General features: G+C 38.6%; 1 protein-coding gene across 3 annotated transcripts in view; it reads right to left on the reverse strand.

Annotated features, from left to right (window-relative positions):
• Positions 1–9,778, reverse strand: part of LOC116332706 (major histocompatibility complex class I-related gene protein-like) — a 28,371-nt gene extending 18,593 nt beyond the window's left edge. For all 3 annotated transcript variants that reach the window (XM_039605538.1, XM_039605537.1, XM_039605536.1), the window contains exons 1-2: positions 9,621–9,778; positions 8,732–8,998 (exon numbers count right to left, since the gene is read on the reverse strand). In XM_039605538.1, the coding sequence (XP_039461472.1) occupies positions 8,732–8,998; positions 9,621–9,678 (325 nt within the window). In that variant the 5' untranslated portion in view covers positions 9,679–9,778. The remainder of the gene's footprint in view (positions 1–8,731; positions 8,999–9,620) is intronic.
• Between the last annotated feature and the right edge of the window lie 2,391 nt (positions 9,779–12,169).

The raw sequence follows: 12,169 nt of genomic DNA on the forward strand, positions 1-12,169 counted from the left end.
GGAGGTGAAACGACAGAGAGAGTCCCTCGCTATCCATTTGCAGCCAAGTCGCGGCAGCTAGCTAGGTAGCCGGCTAGCTGTCAGGCAGGACCGACGTAGTCAGAGCACTGTCGCTAAATATGGGATGTCTTGATAAAACAAGCAGATATTTGAAGTTTACACACCTACATTCTCGCCTGAAAATATCTTAAAAGCTTATTTTGTGACCTAGAAACACGAATAAAAGACATATAAAAGCGAAGTGGTGGCCGCCATTGTTCACTCTGTAGAGGCGTGCTATGAATTGTGGGATATTGAGTTTTCCACCAAGCATTACCGTAACTTTTGAATGATTTATGCAACCTTAAAAATTCCAATGGCTCCTGAAAGCAGCGACGCTGTGCGCACCGTTGAAATTGTCATCATTACGGTAATCCAAATAAGGGTACACAGGCTGTACCACTCCCGGCATACCACTAGAGAGAGCCAACACACCACAAATGAAGTCTGTTTATTTGGCGCCAAAAGATGAATTGGCCTAAATTTGCACTAAAATATTAATATTTAAAACTATAAAAGTCATGAACACCAAAAGTCATGACATAATAGTCCAGCTCCAGCCGCACAAAATGATCTAACATATGTAACCCTAATGTCAAAACTGTTCGGCAGAGGAGCGCGGGAAAATTTTCACTAAAATATTAATATTTAAAAACTATAAAATTCACAAAGACCAAAAGTCATAGCACACCATTCCAGATCCGGCCGCACAAAATGAGGTAACATATATGAAGCTTGTCTCAAAACTGCGGGCGAGATTCGCTGCAAAATTTCAGGCGGAAACTGGAGAATAATAATAATAATAATAACTAGAAAGCGAAAATTTCAGAAGAAATTTTATGTGTGCCTATGCCGCTGCTAATCACTGTAGTTTCCCATTCATACAGCTACAGAGAGCAAAACTCAGAAGAGCAGCCATTCTCCACCATGAACTATGGTAAAAACAAACACCGCTCACGCTTCACAGATGACAGCTTACAGTTTTGTGTAAAGATGAAGTTACTTCAGACAGCGCCGATTTGCAGATGCTGTGCACACAGGTTCATGAGCAGAAGTCCCATTGTACCATGGCAGACCCGACAATTTTGCATGAACACGCTTTGAAGCATTACATTATGGACCACTTTTCACACATGGTTGGTTTACCCACACAGCCGGCTGTGCATTCACTTTTTGTTTTTGTTATTTTTACACAGTGTTCTGAATGATGAACAATGGTCTACAGCCAATCTTGTGTATTATTATACAAACTGTGGTTGTAAGATGCAGATAACTATTTAATAAAAGCTAAATATTTTATATGAGAGTAAGAAAGAAAAGTATATCTTTGTGTCCCCTTTCCCTGTTAATGCCCTACCTGGCCCCTGGCAAAGCTTTGCTAGATCCGCCCCTGCACAGTTACCAGCTGTCAGCTACACAAAAAACAGGAGCTTGGTGTATATTTGTCTGTCAGAAACAGTTCATAACTTCCTTCAACTCATTCATGTCACCTAAAGGGTAAACCTGTTTCTCCATCACCAGTTCAGCTCTGATGATTCAGTAAGGACATCTCCTGGTTTGGACCAGCCGCTTCTACAGCTGTGCCCCAGCAAACATCAGCTGATACTAAGATAAGATAAGATAACCTTTATTAGTCCCACATGTGGGAAATTTGTTTTGTCACAGCAGGAAGTGGACAGTGCAAAAGTTATGAAGCAAAAATTAGAATAAAATAAAATAAGAATAAATACAGTACACAACTGTACAGAATAGAATAAAATAAAATACTATATACAGTAGAATAAAATAGAATAAAATATACAATAAGATAAAAATAGAATACAAATGCTATATACAACTGAGTAAAAAATACAACGATGCCAGGAAGATTATTGCACTTAGTGTTATTGCACATGTGTGTGTTTGATCAGTTAAAGTCTTTGTTGTGAGTCTGACAGCAGTGGGGAGGAAAGACCTGCAAATCTCTCCATCCCACACCGTGGTGCCGCAGTCTCCCACTGAAGGAGCTGCTAGAAATTAAAATCAAATGAATTCTAACAACAGCTGATCAAGCTTAAACGTGCTGCTGTTCTTTAGCGCGATAAACAAGAGCGAAAAGCCGATCGTTGATCAGTTTCATGAGTGAAGTTGCAACTGGCGAGAGAATGACAGGGAGGCTTCGTAACGACAGAATAAATCGTAATGTTTTCTCTGAATGTGGGACGATTCCGTTTGTACGGCAACTCTGACGAACCAACCCTTATGAATATAATAAAGTTCAACATCAGTAACTTACACGCACACAGCTGTCGTGCTAGCTAGCATGCAGTACGATTGTAAAAGGTCAGCACAACGAAAATAAACTACACCTAAACTCTGTTTATATCTGACCCAAATAGAGTGCAGTTCATAACTTCTTACCTGAAATTCAGTTCACCCTCAGCTCCTGCCTTCGCTTTCCTGATCCACGATTGACCTCCAGGTTAGCAACCACCTTCGCTTTCCTGATCCACGATTGACCTCCAGGTTAGCAACCACCGGTCGATCGGCGGTGGCCTGCCCCACCTCCTATGTGTGGTTCGCGGCATGTCCTTTCTGTCACACACCGGTGGATAGCTGCCCTCTGTTGTAGCTCCGCCAGCTCCACCACCAAACAACTCAGTTATTTTTTCCACATCGACCACCATCATCGGCCCATATAAGCGAAAAATGAGTCCAGCTAAAACACAGACTTGGCGGCGATCGGGTGTTGCAACAAATTTTAGCAGCGTCACTATAAGCCCAGCCTGGGTGCTTTGAGGGTCGCTAGCAGCGCTAGCTAGCTATGCTATGCGGCGCTATGCTAGCCGGGCTGGCTATCAGCAACACATAAGACAACTCTTGCTAATATGGGATGTCTTGATAAAACGAGCAGATATTTGAAGTTTACACACCTATATTCTCGCCTGAAAATGTCTTAAAAGTTTAGTTTGTGACCTAGAAACACGAATAAAAGACATAGAAAACGAAGTGGTGGCCGCCATTGTTTGACTTCGGTAGAGGCCTCTGTAGAGGCGTGCTATGAATTGTGGGATATGGAGTTTTGGGCCGAGGATAGATCTTTTCGCCTGTACTACTCCGGGTATACCACTAGAGAGAGCCAAGACACCACAAATGAAGTCTGTTTCTATGGCGCCAAAAGTAGAATCTTTCTAAATTTGCACTAAAATATTAATATTTAAAAAACTATAAAAGTCATGAACACCAAAAGTCGCACCATAGTAGTCCAGCTCCAGCCGCACAAAATGATCTAACATATGTAACCCTATTGTCAAAACTGTTTGGCAGAGGAGCTGGGAAAATTTTCACTAAAATATTAATATTTAAAAAACTATAATAGTCATAAACACCAAAAGTCATAGCACACCATTCCAGATCCAGCCGCACAAAATGAGGTAACATATATGAAGCTTGTCTGAAAACTGCGGGCGAGATTAAGCTGCAAAATTTCAGGCGGAAACTGAAGAATAATAATAATAAATCAGGAATAGTAATATGTGTGCCTCTTGGCATAGGCACACATAATAATAATAAATCAGGAATAATAATGTGTGTGCCTCTTGGCATAGGCACACATAATAATAATAAATCCGACGAATAGTAATATGTGTGCCTCTTTGCATAGGCACACATAATAATAATAATAATAATAATAAATCCGACGAATAGTAATATGTGTGCCTCTTGGCATAGGCACACATAATAAATCCGAGGAATAGTAATATGTGTGCCTCTTGGCATAGGCACACATAATAAACTAAAGCAACCACACAACAAAGTAAATACTAACTACAACAAGAATGAATCATGAGATACAAATGATAAACTAAATATACACAAAGCCACAAAGGAGGTAAAAAGAATAAGTAATAAAATATGAATATGTGCAACATGTAAAAGTAGGCTTAATGTGTCAAGATTAAAAGAAAAACAAGAGATCGAAACTGACTACTGACTGAAACTGACAGAAACTGACGGCGCATTAAGCGAAACAAAACAGTCAGATAAGTCAAACTTTACTCAACTCATTCTTGCTTCCTCTGCTTCCGTACCATTGATTCACTGATGTTGAATTCTCTCGCAGCTGCTCTATTCCCATGTTGTTTCAGTATATTAATGACTAACCTCATATTGTGGATAGATTATCTCACGTAGCACATCTTTATATACCAGCTAGTGCAACTTCAGTAACCCTACAAACATCACTGCTGTTTAGTTTCCTGTCTTCATTTATGTTGGCAGTGATAGCAGAGCTGTACGTTTTAATTTTTTCACAAATTTCTCAGTCAGAACATGCTATATCATGTTTAGGTGGAAACTAGCGAGCAAACTTCCTGCTAACTTTGAACTCTGTTAAATTTAATAAATTCTATTTTCATGGATGCCTGGATGCTAAACTTAATTGTTACACCTGGTAAAGCAGCAACACCGGGGCCGGCTATACGCTGGGGCAAGAGGGGGCAATGCCCCCTTAAACAAACGTCCTGCCCCCTTAAGTCAAACTTTTAAAAGTTGAGAAAGAAAATAATAGATTACCCACAAACTGAATATGGACAAGATTTATTATAGTAGCTGAAAAATCCACTGAAAAAGGCACAAATGAGATGATATGTTTCAAGCCTCGTTCACTCTATGCCTCCGTGCTCTGTTGTGCGCAGGCTCACACAGCACTCAGCAGAGAACTGCCACTCTCCCCAGCTAAACATCCATGCGACGCATCTTGCCACTGCCTTCACGTTAGACTCAAGTTTATAAAGAACTCATGTCAAAGTATTGTGGTTAGGTTAAATCCAATTTATTAACCTACCTCTGAGACGAAGTGCAGCTGCGAAGAACGTACTTTCTCCCGTTTAGCTACGGCAGGCACTGAGGTGCGTTTAATGTCTCTCTGTTAATTTGATTTTCCATGAAACCACGATAAACAGGTATTTATGTAGTTTTTTTACTATGCCAACCCTTTTTAGTTTTGTAAGTATTGGCTATATCTTACTTCATTTTGCAAATTTATTTGAATTAGGCCATCCAATTAAGGTAAATGTTCTGTTTTAATTGTTAGAATCTGATGAGCAATATTTCATTGTATTTTTTTGCTTTTCTGTTTTCCCAAGGGATTGCCACCTTAACGCGGTCAGGGGGTTTACGTGCCTTAGTGACCATAAAAGCTAGACCAGCAGAAGCCTAGCCTTCAGGTGGGACCACCAAATTGGTCAAGTCTTAGGGTAGAGGCCTGACAAAGTGCAATCCAATTACATGACATAAACAGTTATCCAGAGTAGGGCAGCCACAATTAGTCAAATAGTCAGAATTACGTCGACTATCAAAAATCGTCAACAACTAATTCAGGGGTGATTCTAGGATCAGAGCTTTGGGGGTGCTGAGTACCCAGAGAGCTGCCCAGCCAGGCAAGATAAACTTTATGATGAGACGTCTTCCCTGTCTCTGTCAGTCCCTGCATCCTTAAATGTCTCCAATTGTCCCGAGTTCTCTCTGACTGTCTCCTGGGTGCATTTAAACCCCTGTTCCTCCCTGTCCTCGTCGTCTGTTGTCTTCATCTCCGTTATCAGTCATCATAATTTTACCATCTCTGTGCAAGTCTGCAAATTTCTTTATTAAATCATAAGATTCTTAAATTCATCAAGTCTCTCTGTGCCTGGGTCCTCGTCACAAAACGTGACATAACTATTTTGTACATTTTAACACAATTTAATCCCCACATTTGTGAAAGAAAAGCAAAACACTTTTTTGAAAAGTCTGTAACAAAACCATTAAATCTGGTAAAGGTTATTTAAATGCTGCTAAAGAAGAATCCTAACCTTAATTACTGGGGGAGAATAATGAATGATGCTCATAGTGAGTAAAAAGTAAACACAACTTCCAGATTGTATGAGTCAAATTAGGGTTTTTTCTCTTCGTCAGTTTAACAGATTCTGTTGTGCCTGTCACTGTTCCCTGTCTGTTTTCTTACCTGGTTCTTCCTGACCTTGTACTTTCTCCTCATGTTCCCCTCTTTCCTCTCTCCCTCTTTGGACTGACAATCATACACAAATAGATTTTATTCAATTAGATGAAAAAATTACATTAATATGAAAAAATATGATTAAGATCACTAATAAAAAAAGTCCTCTCTCAGTGTACTTTAGACTAAAAGGCAAATAACCAAACCACATGTACATCTAAGAAAAGATATAAATATTCAAACACTGATCCAACATTATCCTTTATTGATGGATCATTTGATCTTATACTTTTACCTGAATGTGGCTCCTCTTTTTTTGAAAAAACTTCCTTATATCCATCATGAGCCTGGCTGTCTCTCTGTACACAAACACACACACACACACAACAGGAGTTATAAGGTTAATGGACATCCAGTCAGTTAGCTAGTTAGTACCTTGGGTTTAATATCGGCACATATGACAAAATAAGCAGCTTCTCTCATTCCATTTCAAACAGGACAGTGGTAACAACAGCAGGCTACGGACAATTTTAAGTTGTCGATTTTTAATAGGCTATATAAATTTCAATGGGAGCAACAGGATGGTCAAATGTAGCTGATTTTACTACAGAGCAGGACAGATTGTAGGGTAGCAAACATTGTTGGGAAACATGTTTTCAGCACTGCAGGTTACCTGGTGTAATGTTTTTCAACTAAAAAGAAACATGGTCTGACTCCTACTTAACTATATAAAGAGGAACTGAAGGTTAAATGCAATTAACATGTCCTGTTTTAAGCCAGGCACTTACACCTCCGCTCCGCTGTGTCTCAGCCACCATCGCTCTGGCAGAAAGGGCGCTAGAGCCAGAGTAGGGGAGCTGGAACAAACCATTTTTTTTTTTTTTTATTTTTTTTTTTTTTGGGGGTGTATCTATACTTTTGTTGTTAAAACATTATGTCTCAAACAACTACTGTATGGTTTTTATATTTTTAGTAGTGTGTGACACAAACAGCAAATGCTGCCAAAAAAAAGTAAGAAATCTTTGGGGGTGCTTTGATCCATTTTGGGGGTGCTTCAGCACCTTCAAAAACGCACCTTGACTAATTTAATAGTCGGCGCGTCATTTGTAAGATCCTGAAAGACGAGGAATAAGTAGTAGGATTTAAGAGTGTAATAACGGACTAAAAAAAGATGGCAGCAATGCATGTACAAGGATGCCAGCTGTCAGCACCATAGAAGAAGAATAAGCAGTCTCTGGTATCGTAGCTGTGTCCAAATTTAGGGGCCACATCCTTCGGAGGCTGCATTTGTAGGCCTGTTACATCACAGCGATGCAGCAAATTTGAAGACTCCCCCAAATGCGTCCGACAAATGCGTCCTCCTTTTCTGCAGATTTAAAAGATTGGTCGGGTGTATTCTTCGTGGCCCAACCTATCCCAGAATTTATAGCGCAGGCCAGCAAATTCGCCATTGTTGGAAATTAGTTTTAATATTACTCTTTTTGGGTCACAAAATAAACTTTTAAGATATTTTCAGGCGAGAAAGTAGCTGTGTAAACTTCAAATATCTGCTTGATTTATCAAGACATCACATATTTGCAAAAGTGCTCCAACGTTTTCAGAGACGTCTGTTACCCACCAACTCGATAGCTAGTGGGGGTTCAAGGCTCACTAGAGCCGGCGAGAACAGCGAACCCCTGGCACATCGTTTTCAGACCTATTGTTTGGCTTTTTTCAGTGTTTTATTTGTTTCCGAGTAAATCAGTTTGGCTGAGATTAAAGTTATAGTTTTCACACAAAAGAATAAATGTCAAACAGAGGGTTAGTCAAACTGATTAAACAGAAGTGTGAGGTTGTCGAGAATTTACTCCAGTGTCCTGTTTTTTATATTTTGGATAGCAAGGAGCAGGCGGCTGTGTTTACTAAATTGCACGAAGACAATCTGCAAATTTTATTAAAAATTTTAAAAACTATCATCTTTTCTTTATTTTTAGTCAGCACATAACTTAAACACTTAAAGCTGTAAGCTAATCTTAGTTATATAAGAGCAGATGCATGCTGGTGCAATAAGATGTACGTTTTACGTCCAATGGATGCATGATCTGATTAGTTGACTAATCGCAAAAATAATCAGTGACTAGTCGACAATCAAAATAATCATTTGTGGCAGCCCTAATCCAGAGCACCCCACCCAACCCCCACACCTTTCTCGCTTCCATTGCCACCAGGTGACCCCTTTACATTTCTGCCCCCTCATATATGCCTGTCTAGAACCGGCCCAGAGCAACACTGATCATTTTATTAAAGGTCAAAGAATGAGTTTTTAACTCTCAATGATGCTCCAGTGTTCTTTGGGGCCTGAAGAGGACGGAGTTTAGACCCAGATTACTCCAAGTCCACAAGGCTCCTGACTACGGTAGCCGTAATCCTCCGACAATCCATTGGGTGCATGGTGCAGCTTCGTAGCTTACCAAAGTCGTACTAAAACATTTTTTGACAGAAAAAAAAAAAAAACTATATCACTGTCTATATCTAATTATTATCTAATTATTGCAAAACTCAAACTATTGCTTCATCGTCCTTTTTAAAGAACACTCACACTAATAAGGTTTATGATTAAGTACAAAAATAAGACTTCAAAAATCTTGAATTGATAATTAACAAAATAATTTTATATCAATTAGTTTTCTTTTTGCTTGTTTATTGACATAATTGTTCTAAAAATATGTAATACTGCACCTTCACTCTGGAACTGCTCCTTCAGACTAGAAATACGCTTTCCAAAGTTATTTGGCAGATCCTGAAAGCAATCCTGAGTCAATATCTCCAACAGCTGAGTTTCATTTTCAAGCATCTTCTTCACCCAGTCCTGTCTTGGTTCCAATATCTTGTTGATGCTGTCACAGTAACCCATCTGAATGTCATCAAGCATCACAGCACCCATAAACTCTGGGATGTTTGGGACCCCAGAGGATGCAGTGACCAGATACTGCAGTGAGTGTTTCACTGTGAAATAAACAATTTTTAAAGTGTTAAATGAAAGTAAATAAAACATTCAGAGAAAATCTCAGAAATATGATTGGTTCAGTATGATTCAGTTAGCATTATTGGCGCTGGAGTCAAAGGAAATTAGTCTAAAAGAGGACTGTTTGATCGGTGATCAAATGTAACAGGAGAAAAGCAAAACAACAAAATTAACCCCATTCTTTTTACTCTGATGAAGATGTTTGACCAAATCTGCTCATCTGGTTTGCAGCTGTTTTGCATGCGTTTGTAACATCGACAATAAATTATTAAACCAACATCTATAAAATTGTGTGTAATGTGTGTATTCAGCCAAAAACCTTCTAAACACTTCTTCAACGGGGCAAATATGTTATGGCATGTAATATACCACGTTATATAGTAAAAACTTTGCTACCGCCAACGATAATCAAACACAGCTGTAGTTTCCGTTATCACACAGTGAGTAATAAAAAAGGTATTCGTTTTGGTGAGGTTTTTATCCGCAGTTTTCCGGAAAATTAGTAATTTATTTTCGTGAAATTGAGGCTAAAAAGAGCTTTAAAGTAAGCGAAAGTTGACGCCCTGCTCTGGGTCAGATGAGTTCAAAAGATTTTCTTTTTACCTGCAGATGACGTGGAATACAAAAAGAAGCAACATGAATAAAAACATATTATCCTCATCGTGATCCTGTGATTACTGCTAGAATAATTTTGCTGTTAGTTCTCGCTGAGAGGTCCCATTTTAGAAACCCGTTAGAGAAATCAACAGGAAGACGTAAAATAGCGTCTTCCTGTTGATTTCTTTCACAGTAAAAGTCCTCGAAATCAAGACTAGCATCCAGTGTTAAAAAAAGACAGAATGTGTTTTCCTTCTTTTTTTTAAACGGTAACATTTATCACATTCTCACGTGCTAATTCTGACCAATCGTAGCAGTCCATTTCACTCTAGTTGACCAGCACATTTTTAACCCTTTCACGCATAGTTGTCACTACAGTGGACAGCTATTCAGCTGTTTTCTTTTCATAAACACAACACACAGTGTATATTATTCATTCGTTTGTCAATTTCATAAGTCAAAACGTATGTTGTCCATTTAAGTGGACATGTAAAACACTCTTTGAAAATGACAAAAAAAAAAAAAAAAAATCAAGTTCCAACATCTTTTTTTCATGCCTAAAGATGAATAAAAATACTTATGAAAAAAAAAACTGAATAAGATTGTCATAATTCATTCATGAAAGGGTTAAATCACTCTCTGCTGAGCAAACTCTGAACCATGGTCAAACTTTGTATAGACTGTCAGTGGGATTTTTTTTAATGAACTTTATTGAACAAAAAATGAGTACACAACATGCAAACAGATGAAGTATACAAAAGAACAGGACATGAACACACAAAACCAGGGGCAAAGAAATAATTATATGAATACATGCAAAAATTCACATATTTGTATTGTTTTGAGAGCCTTTTTGTTGGTGGAGTCTGATATTGATTTTATGTACAATTCCACCAGGCACGTGCAGAGGGGGGGGCGGAAGGGGCTTGAGCACCCGCCCCTTTCCTGATGGGTGCCCAAAGTGCCCTTTTGTTGAGGCAATTTTTTTTAAATTTTTAATTTTTTTTTAAATGTGTGTGTGCGTGGAGTCCTGTCTGTGCCCCTCAACAATAATATTTAACTATTAATCACATTTTTGCTAAATAAAAGGATCTGGCTTGCATCAGTCACATGATCACCATTAACCAATGATCGCCTCTTGACGGCAGAACGCGCTGGTTACGAGCCGAACGAGCTCACAAAGTGCACGCCAAGCATTTTTTTGCGGTCCGGAGCTGTAGGAGAAACACAAAATTAACTCAGAGACACAGACTGATGCGACAAAACCAGTAAGTAGCTGTACAGCGCACACTGTAGTCTATAGCACACCGGAGTATTAGCTTATTACGTACACGTTGGTAAGCTGTCTTGTGGCAACTGACGAACTGAAACAAATGAGCGTCCTGTGTGTGCAACAGTGCGACAAACTTTACCTGTCCTTTTATTAACTGCACAAGTAGTGCTGGTCATAGCTGCTGGGTCACTGGGTAAGGCTGTCATGGGTCTGTAGCTCTGTCACCGTTTTAGGAACATATTTAGTTTTAAAGTAAGTTACAGGGCTTTTCCTGCCTTTCTGGAGGGATTATATTTCACTTAAAACGATCTAATATGCATGTCCACATAATAATGGATTATTATAATTATAATATTTTAAAAAACACGCTGTATTTTAAAGAACATACATTAAGAAACAGATTATATTAGATTTATATTTTAAATAAGACAAAATGCTGATTTTACAGCAGCAAAATTATTGTATCTCTACAGTTTAAAAATGTAATAAGCTTTCTGCCTGCACAGAGTGGATAGTGAAACAAATGGAATCATCATAAATACATTATTATAAATTTATTACTTTTTTTCCCCTCATTGCTTTATTATTGTAGCTCTAGTAATAAATAATAAGGGAAGGATTCTGGATCAGCACCATGATGGAAACATATGCCCACAGTATATACAGTATTCTGAAGAAGGTCTAAAATGTCACTGTGTGTGCATGCATGTGTGTGTTTATGTATATGGATTTTTGAATTATTACTCATGATATAACATTGTCCAGACATGGCTGGTAAGGACATGAGGAGGAAACAGTAGGAGCTGTGTGAGGCTACTAAAGGCAGTGGATCCCTCAGCAGCTGGATTACAAAGAGCACAGGTAACATTAACACATGTACCAGTTGTTGGAGAGGTATTCCAGTATAAAAATAATAATAAGCACAACTGAAATGTTTTGCTTCTATAACATTTTTCTGTCATCATTTTATTATAGATTAAGTGTAGGAGTTGTTAAGTGTGGATAATTAAATTATAGTTTATTGCAATAGCAAGTTGTGCCTTGTTCTCAGATGGACAGCAAGTGGAGAGTGATAGATGAGATGAGGGATGGAAGGAGGAAGAGAGGCAAAGAGTGATTCACAGGCAGGGTCTAGTTTATTTCTCAGTTTTTGTTGCCTTATGGTTCCAAGCTCTGTTACCAATCTTTGCATTTTGTTATTATCTCATGACACTTGTTTAATCAGCTACCATCTCTCCTGTGGACTTTTTAATGTCTACAGTCTCAGATCAACACAGCGCTG

Source organism: Oreochromis aureus, linkage group 22 (genome assembly GCF_013358895.1).
Source record: "Oreochromis aureus strain Israel breed Guangdong linkage group 22, ZZ_aureus, whole genome shotgun sequence".
In the NCBI taxonomy this organism is placed as follows: Eukaryota; Metazoa; Chordata; class Actinopteri; order Cichliformes; family Cichlidae; genus Oreochromis; species Oreochromis aureus.